The 18,965-nt window shown below is 42.9% G+C and overlaps 1 protein-coding gene across 1 annotated transcript in view; it reads left to right on the forward strand.

Moving 5' to 3' along the window:
- gmeb1 (glucocorticoid modulatory element binding protein 1) overlaps positions 1 to 17,707 on the forward strand; it is a 34,558-nt gene extending 16,851 nt beyond the window's left edge. The window contains exons 6-11 of the mRNA XM_080044821.1: positions 1,890 to 2,038; positions 5,782 to 5,901; positions 6,478 to 6,615; positions 7,176 to 7,313; positions 12,057 to 12,571; positions 15,073 to 17,707. Coding sequence (XP_079900947.1) covers positions 1,890 to 2,038; positions 5,782 to 5,901; positions 6,478 to 6,615; positions 7,176 to 7,313; positions 12,057 to 12,571; positions 15,073 to 15,378 — 1,366 coding nt within the window. The 3' untranslated portion in view covers positions 15,379 to 17,707. The remainder of the gene's footprint in view (positions 1 to 1,889; positions 2,039 to 5,781; positions 5,902 to 6,477; positions 6,616 to 7,175; positions 7,314 to 12,056; positions 12,572 to 15,072) is intronic.
- The last annotated feature ends 1,258 nt before the right edge of the window (positions 17,708 to 18,965 follow it).

Genomic DNA, 18,965 nt, shown 5'->3' on the forward strand with positions numbered 1-18,965 from the left:
ACATTTCAATTGGTTCTATCTGATATGGGTGGGCCAGAGCCCTATGTATGGTGCTCTGGGGCGGAGGTAAACGGATGACGACAGTGCGCCGTCGAAGCCGTGATAGTAAACATCAAAGATGGCTGCGGATATGTTGTTTGAGTTTGAGATGGCTTTGGCCTCGACCCTTAACGATTTGGAAGACGGCACTCAAATCTTTCATTAGCAAGTAAGTGGAATGTTCGGTTTTGCAGACGACCACGGCAAAAGTAAAATTTAACAGTTAATCCCACTGTTCGCTGAATGAACGGGGCTTAATACGTCACATTGTTCATTGCTCTGATTGGTTGTAGTGCTATCAAATTGCGTGCAGTGGCATTTGAAGAGACAAATCTAATTCATGAGAGGCACCTGTTATACCCCTGGCAGGTAAGCCAGGCAGTTTTTCAGGTTTGAGGCCAGTCTAAAAGCAGCATTGCCATCACCCATTGGCAGTAGGATGATTGGATATTCAATAAGTGTGGAGCTCATGTGCATATTCAAATTAATTTAAAAAGAAACTTGTAATACAAAAAAAGTTACTTTTCTAGTATACTTTTACTATGTAAAGTTCAGGTTGCTCTATAGCAGTGTAAAACAAGAAATTAAGACCAGAAAAGTAGTATAATAGGTCCTCTTTAAAGAACTGGAAAGAACTTATGAAATAATATCTGACCATAGAAAATACATTATCCGAGGACAACAACAAAATAAAACAATTTAATGAAGTATGGAAACGCATCTATGAGGCACTATGAGAAATAAAGCTTGTAGCATTGCTAAGAAGGGAGAGGGGAAATACAGTGGAGATCACAGGACATGGATTTTTCTTTTTGTTTGTGTGTGTGTGTGTGTGTGTGTGTGTGTGTGTGTGTGTGTGTGTGTGTGTGTGTGTGTGTGTGTGTGTGTGTGTGTGTGTGTGTGTGTGTGTGTGTGTGTGTGTGTGTGTGTGTGTGTGTGTGTGTGTGTGTGTGTGTGTGTGTGATCATGCGATGGTTGACATAATACATAACTTCATGTAAAAAGTATTTTACAAATAATGAACAACATACACATTTGTCCTTTTTCTTCTTTTTTTCTCTCTTTTCTTAGTTTGTATGTATAGTCTGGTGTTGTTTGTTTGTTTGTTGCTTATTGTTACAAAAAAACAAAACAAAAAGAATTGTACAAAAAAAAAAAAGAAACACGGCTCAACAAATGAGGGTGTTGCTCTGTGTCTGTTGGACGTCTAAGCAGGCAGACTTAGCTATAGCAACAGTCACAATATGGTCAAGTGTTGTGTTCTCAACTTGTTCTGCTGCCCCCAAGTGGCCAGATTTAGAGGAATGTAGCTTTAACCACTCATCCCTCTGTAAACAACATATTGTTCATGGTACACGTATGTTGATGCACACACTAAACCAAAACATTTCCTCAAGTCCAGTCGCCTGCCTGAGCTGTATATTTGTATATTTGGATGATCATGGGAATTTGCTCATTAACACATGGACAGACAGGTTAACAAAAATCAAATAAAAATTGTTTAAAGAAGTTAGTTTAGAAATACAATATACTATCGCACTCCATATCCCACTAACTCACACATTGTACTCAGTAGGGGTGTGCACGGTTACACGTGTACACGTGTACACGTTTGTAAATCAGAAAGTATATAAAAACGAGCGTGGTTCATGTCAACTGTGTGTTTACAGGCGAACGAACGCGTATGTGTGTGTGCACGCGCGCCTACAAGACGGCGGGCGCACGAGGACAATGACGTCACGGTTAACCATGTACACGAAAAAAAATCCGTTGTGTACACGGTTAGACATTTTTGTAAACGTTCACACCCCTAGTACTCAGTAATACTCACCCTCATTTCTTCTCTCCAGAAAAATGATGGACTCTGGTCAGCTGGACTTCTACCAGCACAGCACCCTGTGCACCAACACATGCCGCAGCACCAAGTTTGACCTTTTAATCAACAACACACGGATCCCCCCTGAAGGCACTGTGCTCACCACACCCACATCCTCTCAAGGTGAGAACACATTAACCTTGCGTTCCGAATCGCATACTTTCTACTATATAGTATGGTAGAAAAAAAGATTTAGGATGTCCCGATTCTTGTGGCCATATTTAGGATGGTTAGAAAGACCCGGATGTCTACTGCTTTTTAGTGTTGTAAACAGCATCCTATTTGGGCGATTCTGACCCATAATCCAGTGCGAACCTGAAGTGACGTCACATCAACGGAGCCTCCTTATGAAAACAAACGGGGATGCGACGGATATAAAAGCAAGAGGCAAGATCAAGGCGCAATGTTATGATGAAATAAATAAGTAAAAGTATGTCCCAATACTTGCCTACTGCATCCTAACTAGATTCTTTTCATCGTCGGATGTAGTAAGTAGAATAGAAAAAAGAAAGAGTATGCGATTCGGAACGCAGGGAAAGGCTTTGGCTCGACAATCGGCACTTTACTAGAAATCTGATGTCAATAGCGCTATGTTTTGTTCAGATATTTAGTCACTCAAGAGTTTGCTCTGTTAGTGTCAAATTGCATTGTGCAAGTAGAGCAAGAAATAACGCAAAAACAAAATGTATTGGCTTTCTTTAATCATTTGTTGGTCAAAAGATAAAATAATGAAATTGATTTTCATTTTGTTTAAAGGTGCTGTAAGCGGAATGGTTCTTTTAGCTAACTTCCTGTCAGTTACTGCAGTTAGCAGTCCCCTCGCTCGTCCCTACGTCACCACATTAATGCACTGTGGTCTTCAAGCAGCGAGTTATCTAGCATCATCTCAGATCCATAAGTGTGATAAAACTCCGCCATTGTAGACGCATAAGCACCCATGTGTCGCTCTGGCGTGCACCCGCAGTGAGACCACGAGTGAGACCACGAGTGAGACAGGTTTCGGTTTGCACTTTTCTCTCTTGACCCCCTCATCTCTTGAAGTTTATTTGGCGATTACATGCAGAGCAGCTGACTGAGAGATCGGCTTTATGAAACGCGCACATTATGTAAGTGATCACTGTATGAATAAAGAGCAATTTAACACTTATATTAACGTAAATAAACCGCTTACTTCACCTTTAACTAGTTACACAAATAACCCGAGCTACGAGCTCTGTAGCTACCGTGTGCTTCACTGTTGCAGTATCAGCAAAGAGAGTTCCTAGTGACCGTGGTATAAGCATAACTGGATGTGTAGGCAGAAGTGCAGTAGGTTCACTCACTACCTAACGGGCAGACATTAGCCCCTTTTACACAACCAGTGAAAGCCGGGAAAATGCCGGAATTTCGGCCCTCCGCCCTGCTGTTTAAATGCGACAGTTGCGGAACGAGGGAAGAAAGGTGCGAGAGATTGTTCCGGGAATTTTACTACCTCGGGGGGTAGTAAGATTCCGGACACAATCAGTTCCGCCTCTCTGTTTAAATGCTCCAGCTTGTTGTTGCGGAACAGGGGGGCGTTTGACGTTCCATAGCCTACGTTCTAAACATGCGACCATGTTAGCAGTTGAAAGACGTGTGTTTAACATTAATCACGGCGGCCTGATGTCCCGTAAAAATCACCAAATAAAAGGAACGGCGTATAATCTAGCTGATCATAAGGTCCGTTGCTCAATCCAAATCCCCGCGCTTCATTTTGCAGAGTGTATGAGTCTATTTCTGCCCAGGAGAAGTTGTACAATGGGAAAGCTAGGCTAGGCTAAGCCAGGCTGCGACTAGATCGCCGCCGCTATTATTATCCTAAGTCTGAGCGTATATCCACACTTTATTTCTGCCTACAGTAACGTGACTTCACACACTGGCCCTCATTTATCAATCTTGCGTAGACCAGAAAAATGGGTGTACGTACATTTCCACGCAAATCTCGGCATTTATCAATATGGACGTGAGCGTAGGGTACGCTCAAATCCCACGCCAGCTCTCAGCTCGTGTACGCAAATTTGAAAACAGCTTGGACTCGCAGTGCAGGCTGTGCCGGGTAGCCGATGACTTTGTTGGACACTTATTAGAAGATAATACAAATGCAGTGCAAATAAGACCGAAATAAAGATATTAATCACTTAAAAATGAGCAGCTTATGTGCAACTGAGTAGGAGAGCTGATTCAATAGTGCGCACACCGGCTGCATGGGACTGCGTAAGGGCAGTCTCCGTCTTGGAGCAGCTGGGGGGACACTGAGGCACGGGGGCTGCATTCATTCAAAATGTTAGCCTAAGTATTAAATATGTAGTAGGCCTACACTGCTCTTTATGATACAAAAAAATACACGGCACAACATTCAGCTTAACATTTTATTTATTTGACGCACTTTGTTGATGTTAGTTCCTCTTTTAATGTGTCATTGATGCTAAAGCGAGCGATTTATTTCCACCGTTAACCGGCACGTTGTTCCTATCTGCTGGTGGAGCAGGACGGTGGGCGCTCTCACAGCTGATCGCTGCCGGGTCGGCTTGTGCAGCTGACGGCCGGGCTGACCACTCGTGCCAAGCGCATGCTGTCATACAGTAAAACGCTAAATGTGTTATTTTTAGTTTTTAAAACCCTTTTGAATAGTGCTATCTAAAAGGGCCAATACATTCTAATCATTCAAATCTCTGCAGACGTGTATTTATTTTATGGGGACTATTATCGGACAGTTGGTGCGTCTTTTTCTCCTCCGCCACTTATATTATGCCCGCAGCCCCGCACCCCCAGTTGGTTGCATTTCAGAACAGCAACACGCTTTTTTAGTGGCGATTTTGAGTCAACACCAACGCTGTTAACCGCAGCAGTTATTTCCTTCCTAACTGCTGCCTTCTGTCGTTCTTTGATGCTGCTTGTAGGCTAATGCTCCGAAATTAAACTCTTTTTTTTTCTACTTTCGCTGTTATTCTGTCAATTTCTACTTCAGGGAAGTGCCGTATTGCGCATATCCATGTCGTAAAACCTCTGGGCGAGGCCTCTAAACTGAGAAAATATAGGGGCGTGATACGCTCGTTTTCATCCGCCGCATTTATCAATAATGGCCTGGCGTACGCTGAGATTGGCGAGATACGCCTGTTTGATAAATACCACGCGACACCTGGCGTAGGGAGGTATTTGCGCCAGAATCTGCACCAGTTTCCACGCAAAATTGATAAATGAGGGCCACTGTGTGTATGTGTATGTTTATGTCTGATTGGCAGATCTTTGCCCTCACAAAGAGACTCGCTCACAGCCAACCTGTCACACAAACACACACACACACACACAGACACAGAGGTGAAGCGGATTGATTTTGTCAGTTTGGTTAACAGTCCCAGAGATGTTGGACTCAGCGCGTAGCGAGATCAACTGGCACATCGTGGGGACAGTAAAATACGGCCCTCTTACTGCAAGCTCCAGCACTCATCTGCTCTCAATTCACCGGCCAGTGTTGTTGTTGTAAAGCAGCTGACCGGCGCGGCGCTAAATGTTTACGTCACACCTGACGCTGTTTACAAGCACCTCTTTCATTCCGGAACGCTGTGTAAAAGGAGGTAATGATGCGCCAGCAGGCCGGCGTTGCTTGGTTCTGTGTAAATAACACAGAAGCAAGCAAAGCCGGCATTTTGGAGTGATGTTGTTCCGTCAATATGCCGCAATCTCTGTGTAAAAGGGGCTATTGTTTTCTACTAATTTCACTGTGGTGTGTTATGTAAAAAGAGAGCTCATTCAAAGTTAAACTTATGTCTCCAGTGCATTGCTGTTGGTCTGCTGACATTGGAGTGTTGGTATATTAAGCACACGCTGTGTGTTGTCTTGTGTTGCAGCCCAGGTGATGCTGGGTAACGGGGGGACAGTGGGCGAGGAGAGGCTGGATGTTCTGAGTGAGAAGGTGGACTGGAGCTCACTGGAGTCTGGAGACAAGAAGGAGTCTAATGAGATCTCAGGTAACAGAGAGAGACTGGTCACACTAATGATAACTTATGTTGGAGGTGTGTGTGTGTGTGTGTGTGTGTGTGTTCGTGCCAAAGGAGGGGGGGGGGACAAAGCACACTGGCCCCACCTACACGCGGGCCGCGTTGATGTCTCTAAATGTTGATCAATAAGCGCCATAGTTCAGTGACCCTTTAGCTACATGTAAATAGGGTCTGCTGCTTAGCAGGACATCTCAAATACATACATGAAACACATATTTCAAATTATAAAGCATATTCAACCTAAAATACCTAAAATCTGGAAAGATGAATGGAACCAGCAAAACTAGCTAGCAAAACTTCTACAACTGTGTGGCAAATAACGACGCCTAGTCCACTAGCTCAATGCCAATTTAGGATGGAAAACGACATTGGCGCGCTAACAGAAATGAGCATTTGGGTTGCAGTAATGTTAAATAATACTATAAACCATTGAAGTATACTATAAACAGCAAAAGAGTGCAGTGCTTTGTATGTCATTGGGGCGGCACATCACTTTAAAATGTATTTCTTATTAACAGTAGTTGTATGTGTATGTGTTTTCCACAGAGGACACTCTGAACTTCTGGAAGGGCATAGCTGACGTGGGTCTGCTGGGGGAGGTGGTGACCAACATCAGCACGGAGCTGCTGGAGATGCTGAACGGCGTGCAGCAGCGCAGGGAGCCTGTGGCTTTACAGGACACAGGTACAGAGCACAGCTACTGTCAACCACACACACACACGGAAAGAAAGAACACATTCAGCTGCTGATGAAATACCTATGACAGCAAGCTCTTAGATCTACTGCTGTTGGTGTAACTAATAGCTCAAAGCCTCTGTTCACCTGCTCTAACATTTTTAAGCAGTTTAACAGCTTTTTTGTTACTGTCTCCATGGCAACAGTCATTGTTTGGTTTAAAGAGCATTCGGGGCAGAACACAGCCGTGATTGGTTCAGAATGTCCATTATGTAATAAGTACCAGAGCATAGCCCACCGCTTCATCCAAACCGAATTTCTGTGACGTTTATCAAACTTAAAGGAAAATATATTTTAATTTGGACTGATCAATATGCCTCATTTTTTTTCAGACGCTTCCTATCATGCAACTAACTCCCCACATTACATATGTAGAAGGATGTCATGGATTTGGGTTTACAGGGGCTTTAATACCCTAATGAGTAGTGACTGTGTGAACAACGGCTGAATTTGTTCCTCCTTTCTGACTGACTGAGTGACCCTTTGATGCATTGCCGCACTGATCCCAGATTCCTGTCTGGTAGAGGTGGCGGTGCTCAGTAACCTGGCCCAGGTCTTTGGCCTGCTGGACTCAGTCAAGAGGATTGTGGAGAGAAGGAGGCAGCAGACGGATCCCTGCCAGGAGCAAGTCCTCAGCACGCTCAACAGTGAGTACACACACAGGCTTCTCTCATTCAACAAACTCCTCTTTAGTCAGCTGTCCCTTGTTTGCCTTTAGTCAGCTGTCCCTTGTTTGCCTCACTCTCACTCGCTTTTCCTCAAATGACCTTTTTCCGTACCCACAGATTCATAGTCATAATAATAATAGTCATAGTCTTTTTACCTCATTATGTGTGTTTTTTTTCTCACGGAAGTCCAAAATGCCAGAAGTGTTTTGATCGGATGCTAAAAAGAAATCAGAAGTAAGAAATAATGATGATGAACTCAAATCCAAACATTAACAAACCCATGTGACTTGGGTTTTCATTGCAAAAGGCAAGCATGCCCCAGTTTGACCGAAAAATTAAAACCTAACTGAACGTTCCCGCTTAGTTTTCATCTCTGTGTCAAACAATTGGTTTCATAATGCCTCTCTAAAAGCTTTGCAATGTCTTGTACCTTTTCATGCTGCAAGTACCCTATATGTTGGCTAAGGTTGGCTAGCATCGCCGCGAGCACATACTGACTATGGGGTTTCAGGGCCGTCCTCTCTCCCATCAGGCTCGCTACTCTCCATGGCTCCAACATCAACCCGACCTGTGTGTCACACAAGCTGTGTCTCAATTCAGGGGTCGCATCCTTCTAAGGACACGGTCTATGAAGGCCATAGACTGTGAAGGCCGAACCTAAGGCCGAACGAGCGTTGTTAAATGAGACGGTCTCCACAGGTCTCCGTATACAAGCTTTTCCGGTTTGCGTAACAAGCCGTTACCTTGCATGACGACTCGCCGCTCCTGTGCTGCCTAGCAACCCTGATTGCTGCCAACAGAGACAGCCTTGTCAACGAAGGAAAAAAGAAAAAGTTGCCTACCAGACGAAAAGAAAAAAAGGTACAAGAAGAAAGAAGGACAAGAAAAACAAAAGAAAAGACAAGAAAAAAAGAAAGGAAGATAAAAGTTAAGATGGAGCAACACGTTGCCTTTTTGTTATTTTTTATTTTATGCCATCTCTGGAAAAAACGCAATGAATCTTTGGATATGTTGGGCAGCGAAGGATACATCTGTTGGACCCTTCAAAACCGTGAAACAAAGGCTGCATTTCTCGGCCGCATATGAAGGAGCCTTCGAAATGGGACAAACCTTGATGCGCCGCTATGACGCAATCGGTCTTCAAATGCAGCCTTCGAAGGCTGCGGCCCCTTAATTGAGACACAGCATCAATCTCCTCAAACTGCCCGGCTGCTGCCAATTATCAAAACAGTCTGGCTGTGTTCGGAAAGCCATACTAACGTCCTACTCATACTCATTTTGACTTCAATTTGAGTATGTGACGGTTGGGTATGCGAGTTTGGGTATGCGAGAAATTCCCGGATGAGTAGTGGAGAGTGGCCTAAGTTGTGCAACTTTTCACTCAAAGTGACTTTAAAGTAAGGCCTTGACAGTAAAGTCTCCAACTCAAATATGTACATATATTTCAGGGTGTTGTGCATCCCTGGCAATAAAAACTTTGGATCTGGAATAAACTGTTGAAGAAATATAGCTTTCGGAAAAAAAGTTGTCTTGATGCACAACTTGCCCCCGGTGTGGTGTAAGTTGTGCGGTTGGAGAGAATACCATGGGGTGAATTGTGCCATTGATATATATCTCATAAACTGTAATGCAATACAAATCCATTAGACAATCACTTATTTAAGGTGTATTTAAAGTAAATAAAGTAAATAGTTGACAAAGATTGAATGACAATTTTCTTAAACAAGGCCCAGCAGATCTAATGGTTTTACCTGCAAAGCTCACAATGACAAAGTCACCATCATCATCTTTCTGGCCATCTGAACTCTCATCAGTGGTGTCGTTAAGTGGAATTGATATGTCACTCTTTTCTGACCTACTGTAGACAATCACTTTCTTTTGGTGACCAGCGTATACAGCCATGCCACTGGCACAACTCTCAGAAATTTACTTTGCACTAGCTGCTCCGTGCTTGTGGAACCAACTGCCACCTGACAAATGTGATTCCCCTACATTTCTGCCTTTAAATCAAGACTCAAAATCCATATGTACACCCTGGTGTTTCCTCCCCATTAACTATCTTACCTCTGCACTACTATCTGTGTTTATGTGGATGTATGGGCTTTACGTCTTTTATTTTGGTTATTGTTATTTTACCTTCATTGTTTACCTACTGAATGTACTATGTACATCACTTTGGACAGTGCAAACTGTCATAAATGTGCTTTTATAAATACATTTTACTTACTTACTTACTTATAACTCACCCAGGCCCTTTGGCACAAATCACCCCAATCCCAGAAATTTGGATAATAAGCATGATGCAGCAATTTAGGGCTGACATCGTGCTAACTGTATAGACTCAAAATGTAGCATACCAAAGCACTAAAACATGTGTCAAATGTTTTCAAACTTGTCTATAATTGTTCAGACACAATAATCAAAAAACCTTGATCATGGAAATTTTACTTTGAAAGGCAAAAAACAGTTTTTTGAGCTTAAATGTGCTTATATCTTATTCCTTGTGTCTCCCTTCTTTACAGGATGAGTCAAATGGATGGCTCTTCTTAAATATGTGGTCACATTTCCAATTTCTTCCACGGTTTTCTAGAAACAAGGGGTGGCACAACTTCCAAAATGCACAACTTAGGCCACTCTCCCCTACTAACTTCCGGGAAGATTTTGGGTATGAATCGATTGTATACTTTTCCTACTCAACCGCCCAACAATGCACTGGGTCAATTCTACCCGCCCAGGAAAATTAAATATTTTCGAGCAAGTTGCAAGGCAACGGCATTGTTTGGGGTCCGAGATCTGACAACTGTACGTGCAGTCATTCATAAACTCTTACAATAGATAAGAGATGAAGATAAATGCCTAACAACATTAGAGTTACTAAGTGAAATGAGTGATGTGAGTCTGATAGTGGAGAGAGATCAGAACAGATCGCTGTTCCACACACCGCGGCTCGTCCAGCTCAACTCACAGACAGCTGAGTGCTGTCTGATGAGCCGGACAGAGAGCGTCGGAGGGATCCTCCGCCTCGAAACATAATTATAAAACAAGAGGTCCAAAACACAGATGATGAACACAGGACTGTAAAAATCTAGTTCTATATCTAACCTGTGGAGGGCGGTTATACGCTAAACAGTGTCTAAACGGCCTGAATCTTACAACAAGAAGAAGAAATTCTTAATTGCTTGAGTATACTTCAACTGAAAACGTTTTGACGCACCTCGCATACACAATTGACCTTTGAGTAGACAGTATGCAGTATATAGATGGTGAGTATGTAGGACGCTAGTATGGCTTTCCGAACACAGCCCCAGTGTGCACCTGCATGACGTCACATCCTGGCGCTAAGGTGCTGGGAAGTGTAGTCCCTAAAATAACATTAATAAACATAGCTACAGCAACATTTAGCTCTAGGAAACAAAAGGAATACATAAAAGAAATTACCCCAAAGGCGCCTGTAACATATGTTACACTCTGGTTGTGCTCTATAATTTTTGCACTTTGTCATTTTAGAAAGATATAATGTACATACCGTTGACATACTGACAAGCACATCCGCGGTGGTTTGCGCTTGTGCACTGTGGTTTGGTTCGGGAATGTCTTTTATTCAAGTGCAAAAAATATAAAGTGCAACCAGAGCGCAACCTAACAAGCTAATAAATAAGCAAGTCCCAACAAGCACAGAGGACCCTTTAGTGATGTAGGGAAATTACTAGGGCCCGACCGATATGGATTTTTGGGTGCCGATGCCGATTATTTTCTGAGAAAAATTACGATAACAATTAAATCGGCCGTTTTTTTTATTTTTTTTATCCCACAAATATATATTGAAAAAATTTACTTTTTTGAACCCTTAAATATATATAAATACTTGTTGCTGTCAATAGGTGTACAGGAACTTTTTATTTATTGAGATATGCATTATCTAAAAAAAAAAAAAAGTGTTACAAATATGTCTAAAGTGACATGACGCATTTTTAAACTCAGACATTAAGCATTTTATGTAACTGCACCCAACCCTCTGGAACTACCTCCCTCCAAACATCAGCATCTCAGACTAAATAAACTCATTCAAAAGTCAACTCAAAACTCACCTCTTTAAGAAAGCATAATTACACCGGACTCCACTCCAAACCTTATCTTTAATTTGTCTATATTTTGTTTTCTTTTTCTATAAGTATGATTTTCTATATGTTTGATATAAAGTGTCTTTGAATGACCTCCAATAAAGCACTATATAAATTATTTAAAATAACTATAGTAATATCAACTACTATTAACAGTCAAGAGATGACCAATGACTCTGCTATTGGTGTCAGGGGGAACTGCCAAGTGTGAATTAATCTAATGTATTACAACACACTTGCTGCTGCTGTTAATAAGCTATAAGGCTACCTCCAGGGCAGAAATGCATCTCACTCAACATGATTGCTGGAATAAAAAAATAATAATAATAAAAAAAATTCGGAGATGTGCTATAATCGGCCGATTAAATCGGTCGGCCGATATATCGGTCGGGCCCTAGAAATTACATAAACTAAGCTAGTAATGAGAGACCTTCGCCTATTTCTTCTACAAAAATGCAAGCACAGTTAAATGAATGCTTTCTGTTGCCTTGTCTTGAACCCTAGGGTAAAGCAACCAGCTAAAAATAAAAATAATATTGTACTATCCCTTTTTAAGGGGTTAATGCTTGATTCGCTCACCTCTGTGTCTTTGTGTGTGCAGATCTGGAGGTGCAGTTGGAGGAGCAGCGGAAGCAGCAGCAGGTGCGAGCTCTCCTGTCGTGCCCGCAGCCCACTAAAAACAAACCTCCCTCCACCCCCAAGCGTCCGACCAAGCGGCCCCGGCTCCAGAGGCCGGCCTCCACCACCACGCTCATGACCTCGCCCATCAGTCAGCAGCAGCAGCAGGCTCTGCAGCCCCAGCAGTTCACCGTGCTCTCACCCATCTCTCTGGGCCAGTCCTTCACAGTGGCTGGTCTGCCCATCGCCTCCCTGGCCCAGTCTAACAACACAGTCACCCTGCTGCCCGCCGGCTCCCAGCTCTTCACCCGCTACATGGTGACCGGAGCAGATGGCAAACAAGACACCATCACCCTGCACCCTTCCTCAGGGCTCACGCTGGTGGGCACCACCTCCATGCAAGACTCCAGCCAGCTAGGCACCATGGTGAGCCCTCTGGAGCTGGTCCAGCTCACACAGCAGGCTGGAGGAGCAGAGGTGGTGCCCATAGAAGGCCAGGTAATTTCATGTCTTTTAACTTTATTTGAACAGAGATAATGGAGAAAGAAATCATGAAACCTTGTTTAAAGGTGCACTATGCGGTTTCAGAGGAGGGGGATTTGTTGACATTTGCAGAGTTTCCAAAAATATTTTCTCAACATTTAATTCTTTGTATTGAATAATTCTATAATTGTAAATCAAAGAAAATAACACCCGCCCCTTCACTCTTCCTAGCATATGCCTGCCCTTTTCCTTGTGTGTGTGTGTGTGTGTGTGTGTGTGTGTGTGTGTGTGTGTGTGTGTCAATATTTTTTGCTATGAGTAGGACGATGGTGAATGAGTCGGCATAGGCTATGCGCACCTGTGGCAGTGCAGGTTTTAAGTAGAAAATTTGCCGCTAGGGAGGGAGGGGGAGAGAGAGAGAGAGAGAGAACGGGGGAATGTGAGACACCCCCTTTATCTAGGCAATGGAACACATTTTAGGTCATGTGAGATATACGTTTTCAAGCCCCTCTCATTTCCCCTTGGCCATGAAAGAGAGGACCTCATGGTGGTGTTGTATGCATGTTTTTTCACAAAAATTTAATTTTTGCATGTAAAAGTAAATTTTCTTGCTGTCAACTTAATCGATTGTTGTGCCAAAGCAAATTGATCCAGATAGAAAAACTTATTTCATACATGTTGATGAACTACCAACATATGAAACCATGTGATGATGATAACTGAAGATTAGCCTGATTTGCTGAGAGAGGTAGTTTTTTCTCAAATTGTGGCTGTGGGGTAAAGTGAGACAAATGCTGTGGGGTAAAGTGAGACAGTGTCTGTGCCCTCTTTTAATAAATCCATTATATTTGAGGTAGCAATGAGACTAGTTTGAATAAGACAAAAGACAATGTGGGCTCAAGGTGGGGGTTGATGGTTGAAGGGGTGTCAGCAAGGGCATGGTTACGTATGTATGTGGGGGACAGGAGAGTGACCTTTAACACCAATAGACTCTTAAGTAATATGTCTTTATTCAATGAATGATCCCAATAAAACAAATGCAGAAAAATATTAAAGGTGCTGTAAGCGGAATGGTTCCTTTAGCTAACTTCCTGTCAGTTACTGCAGTTAGCAGTCCCCTCCCTCGTCCCTACGTCACCACATAATGCACTGCGGTCTTCAAGCAGCAAGTTATCTAGCATCATCTCAGATCCATAAGTGTGATAAAACATGATAAAAACCATCAAAACAGACATTGGGAAGGATTTTTACCTGCTCGCCATTGTAGGCGCATAAACATTCACCCATCTGTTGCTCTGGCGTGCACCAGCAGTGAGACGGGTGTCGGTTTGTAGCGTTCTCTCTTGTGATTGGATAACATTTTTGGGATCCTCCAATAACTTTATTTGACGATTACATGCAGAGCAGTTACAACATTTGTTGTTATGGTAGTTTCAGAGTGGAAAAAGTAAGTGGATCAGTTTACCCCCTTGATTTCTCTGGTATGTCTCAGTTTACCCCACAGTTGGGGTAAGCTGAGACACAAGACAACTTTTTTTAAAACAATCATATTTTCACTGCCCTTTGTCATGAATAAATTCTGCTAATGCATGGGAAATGTGTAAATTTGACTGATAAATCATTTTAGCTCGCTAAGAGGAGAGCAAATGTAAAAAGTGTCTCACATTACCCCGTTCTCCCCTACAGCTGTTTATAAACAGGCATAAAAGTGTCAAATAAGTATGCGATTAATTTAGATTAATTAATCACAGAGCCTGTAATTAATTAGATTAATTATTTGAATCACTTGACAGCCCTAATACAGAGCATAGGAAAAAACTAAAAGTACCACATTGTAATATTTTATATAGAAATAAAAAAATCACGCTCCAAAATGTTAAGAGTGTGTGCAGGAATGCTGTGTGAGTGAGTAGCCAATGTTTTGTCGGACAGTAGAAAGTTTGAAAATCCTTATTGGTTATTATAAGGGTTGTAACCGGTTAGTAAATCATAACCGTTTTGGATAAATCAATACACTAAAATGTTTTTTGATTTTATTTTATTAATTAAAGGTTCAGTAAGCGGTACTTTCAGCTAACTTCCTGTCAGTGACTGCAGTTAGCAGTCCCCTCCCTCGTCCCCACGTCACCACATTAATGCACTGAGGTATTCAAGCAGCGAGTCATTTAGTGTCATCTCAGATCCGTAAGTGCGATAAAACATGATAAAAACCATCAAAACAGACATTGTGAAGAATTTTTACCTGCTCCGCCATTGTAGGAGCATAAACATTCACCCCTCCGTACCCGTTTGTAGCGTTCTCTCTTCTGATTGGATATCAGGTTGTGGGATACCCGAAAAGTGCATTTGCCGATTACATGCAGAGCGGGTGACTGAGAGACCTGTGTTATGAAGCGTGCGTACTATATAAGTGATCACTGTATGACTATAGAGCGATTTAACACACATATTAACATAAATATATCGCTTATTTCACCTTTACGTTTTGAAAATGTTTGCATGTTTGTATTGTGCAGGTTGTGGACGGCACCATGCTAGTGCAGCAGGAGGTGCTGCAGAGTGAGGTGGAGGGGGGCCCGGAGCACACGGTCATAGAGATCAACCCCACGCCCATGGAGCAGGCTGTGGGAGTCATGGAGCTGCAGCTGGGCGGGGGGGACTCCTCAGCAGCAGCAGCCATGATGGACCAGACGCAGTGCCAAATACAGGAGGCTCAGACTGAAGGGGTTCATGGGCTGCAGCTGGACGCCAGCGGACAGCTGTCAGGCGTACAGATTGTGGTGATAGAAGAGAGCACTCAGGAAGAAAACAAGGACAAATGAGACATACACCTTCTCCTAGTTTATCATCAGGTATGGACTCATCCACCGAGCCATCACGGACTTGTGAAAAACTGTAAATACTCCCCAATCTTTTTCCAAATCCAACAAATTGTCTTGGCCTAAAGGAGACCAAGCTCTAGGGTAGCCATTTTGACTTTTTTTTTTTTATGCGTGCGTGCGTGTGTGTGTGTGTGTGTGTGTGCACATGCTCCTCTCAACTCCTTGTAGATTTGTATTGAAACAAAAGAGGCGTCTAAACAAAGAAAAGTCTGTATGCCTCTGTTTTTGTATTTAAAGGATAACTCTGGTTTATTACAACTCGTGAAATATTTGTAATTTTGGTTCTAATTTTAGCTGTAATAATAGCATTGGACTCTCTGAGTAAACTACTGAGGTGTGAAAATGTGTTGGTGTCTCTAAAAAGTCACACGAGGCAACAAACAGGAATAGTTCTACATATATATACATATACTGTATATACGTCAGGTCAGCAAAAAAGGAATTTCTGTTTGACCTACCATACTTGCCATAGTTGTTTTTAATCTGTGCATTTATGGATTATTAGTAACATTTTAGGTGTGCTCACATTTGTTTTTGACCTAAACAAAGACTTGTACCAGGCCAATCTTCTTCTGAGGACAAAAGCATGATTTGGCAAAAAGAAAAATCGGAATAGGGATTGTAAGGCTCTTTTCAGGCTATTTTTTGCAGTACTCATCTTAAACTTGATTTTGAGCTCAAATGTGTCATGAGTCAGATCACCATCAACATCAATGTGAAAGTGACCTGCAATGCAAAGAAAGTTAGGAAGTCCTATGTTACCTAATGGTGTGCTTTTCTACAACACATTTGATGGCCAGACTGCTTGTGTTTGCAACCCCGTCTGACCTTATTAAATAGATGTCACTATGTATCTGCCCTGATCTCAGCAACAACCTTGGTCAGTAAAATATCATCAAAACAGCAAGAAGGTTAAGCCAAAACTACAAATATACCATGATTTCTAATTGACTTGGATCTATCCAGCCTACATGAACAACCCCAGGACATGAGCATGCTTGTTAAGTCTCCATGCAGGGCTTTAATGGTGCTGATGGTTGGTCAATTCACATCCTCTCTCACTCTTACTCAGTAGTACTCGGTACTGATCAGACCAGTAACAGTGTTGGTCTAACTCCAGGCTGGGAATGAATTGCACTGTCTGTCTGTCTTGTAGCGTAGCGTTGCATCCAAGCTGTATTATATTATTGTTTTGCACTGTGTGGTCCTGTCGGGACTACAGGAAGATGTTTGCAACAATGCCTGCTCCTTAAACATTTCTTTACCATATGTTTTTTTTCTTGTGTGAATTGTTGTACCGACTGAAATCCCCTCACTGCATCACTAAAGCCTTGTTTCCAGCGAGTAGAGCGGGTCGGGTCAGAGCGGCTCAGAGCGGGACAGCTCACTTTTAAGAATCTCGTGGTGTTTCCACCGCCGACCCTACCCTTACTGGTATGGCGGGGTGTAGGCTGGACGGCGATAGCCGCCGCCAGAATATGGGTCAAACTATCGGGCTGTGGGGGGCGCCTTTAGCTCAGTTGGTAAGGCGTCCCCTCCATGGCCCCTGGCCAGCAGCGGACCTGGGTTCGATTCCAGCTCGCGGTCGTTCTCTGCATGTCACTCCCCTCTCTGCCCCATTTCAACTCTGTCTCTACACTATCAATAAAGCATAAACATGCCCAAAAAATATCTTAAAAAAAAAAAAAAAAATCGGGCTGTGGAACAACTGTGATCAAGCCAGCGGTCTCTCGTTTTTGCTTGTTCAAACCAGCCGCTTCTTTATTTATTACCCCGTGTTGTTGTGAGAGTATTACGCCGGTAAAAGCCGACAGAGACAGTGAGCGAACAGCGCTGGCTGCGGCAGCTACGTTACATCGTAGCCAGTAGCGGCCTTAGCTATGTTTCAACCCATTCAATTGAATGGGGCCCCGCCCTCTGGGGGGCCCCCAAGCCCCCCCTAAAAAAAAATAATAATAATTCTTGAGCAGGCTACCGGGCCCTAGGCCTCATAGTAACTTTTCATGTTGCATTGTCAAAGAGCTCAGTCACTCAGGTCAATAACAGTGTCCAAAAAGGAATAAGCCTAAATATAAGGAAATAAATCATCATGGGCCCCTCAACTAGTAGGGGGAGAAATACAAAAGCATAAGAAAACAGCATTAGTAGCTCTGTCTAAGGGGCTTCATGATGAGCCTTTAGGGCCCCCACACACATACAGGAATACGATTTCTATGTGTAAATTTTATGCTGTTCATAAAAAGTAGCTATCCACCCTGTATTTGTTGAAATGAGTCTCTCCATCATAGAACATGAGTCTGCAGACCAATCTACTGTGTCCAAAAAGGAATAAGCCTAAATATAAGGAAATAAATCATCATGGGCCCCTCAACTAGTAGGGGGAGAAATACAAAAGCATAAGAAAACAGCATTAGTAGCTCTGTCTAAGGGGCTTCATGATGAGCCTTTAGGGCCCCCACACACATACAGGAATACGATTTCTATGTGTAAATTTTATGCTGTTCATAAAAAGTAGCTATCCACCCTGTATCTGTTGAAATGAGTCTCTCCATCATAGAACATGAGTCTGCAGACCAATCTACTGTACTGTTTTTACAGTAGCAGAGTAAAGAGTGCTGCCTGATTAAGAAAAATCTGAAAAATAATGTTCCTGCTGCATCTCAGGATTTGATATAGCCTCTAAATTTTCCCCTCAAAGTGCACCAGATTGATGCATTTTAATTCAAAAGGCACAAATTTTCTTCCGGGGGGGATGCCCCCGGACCCCCCAACAAGGACCAGGGTCCCTCCCACAGTATCCCTAAATCCTGTGAGAAAAACTGACTTCATTAATATGTTTTTACCATTAATTGTATATGTGCTGAAAAGTCAGTGTACCTGACTGGATAGGTAGGAGTGGGGGGGCCCTTTAAGAGTGCACCCAGTGGCCCATCATCTCATAAAACTCTACAATCTGTTTTCTTTTTGCGGGAAGCATGCACAAGCATGCACAAGAGATATGTATTAAAAAAAAAAAAATTACGACTTTATTTTTCAAGAAAATACAAAAAAAGTGGGGGGCCCCACACTAGGTCTTGAATGGGGCCCCCAGATCGTTAAGGCCGCCTCTGATCGTAGCAGTGGGACACCGTGTAGCCCACTGAATAATTTAATGACGATGAAAAACACCACACAATAAACAGTGCTGCGCTCACATTTTTCGACAAAACACAAGACTCTCTTCACTCTTGCCGAGGTGACTACACACGGCGGAAATTATTCTTTCGACCAATCAACGATCGGCAGTGTGTAGCTCCACCTTTTCGGCACCCGGTACCGCAACGGAGGAGTACCGAAAATGGGAGTGGCTAAGAGTGGTTAGGCTCGCTTATATCCGTACCCTACCCAACTTTTGGCAGATGGAAAGCCAGAAAACCGGACCGAACCGCTCCGCTCCGTGGAAACGAGGCATAAAGCACCATCATACTGCCTGGTGATCTCATTCACATCCATTGCTTTATCTCTGTGTGATAGGTAGAGTGAGCTAC

The sequence above is a fragment of the Ammodytes marinus genome (assembly GCF_949987685.1).
Source record: "Ammodytes marinus genome assembly, chromosome: 17".
Taxonomy (NCBI): domain Eukaryota; kingdom Metazoa; phylum Chordata; class Actinopteri; order Uranoscopiformes; family Ammodytidae; genus Ammodytes; species Ammodytes marinus.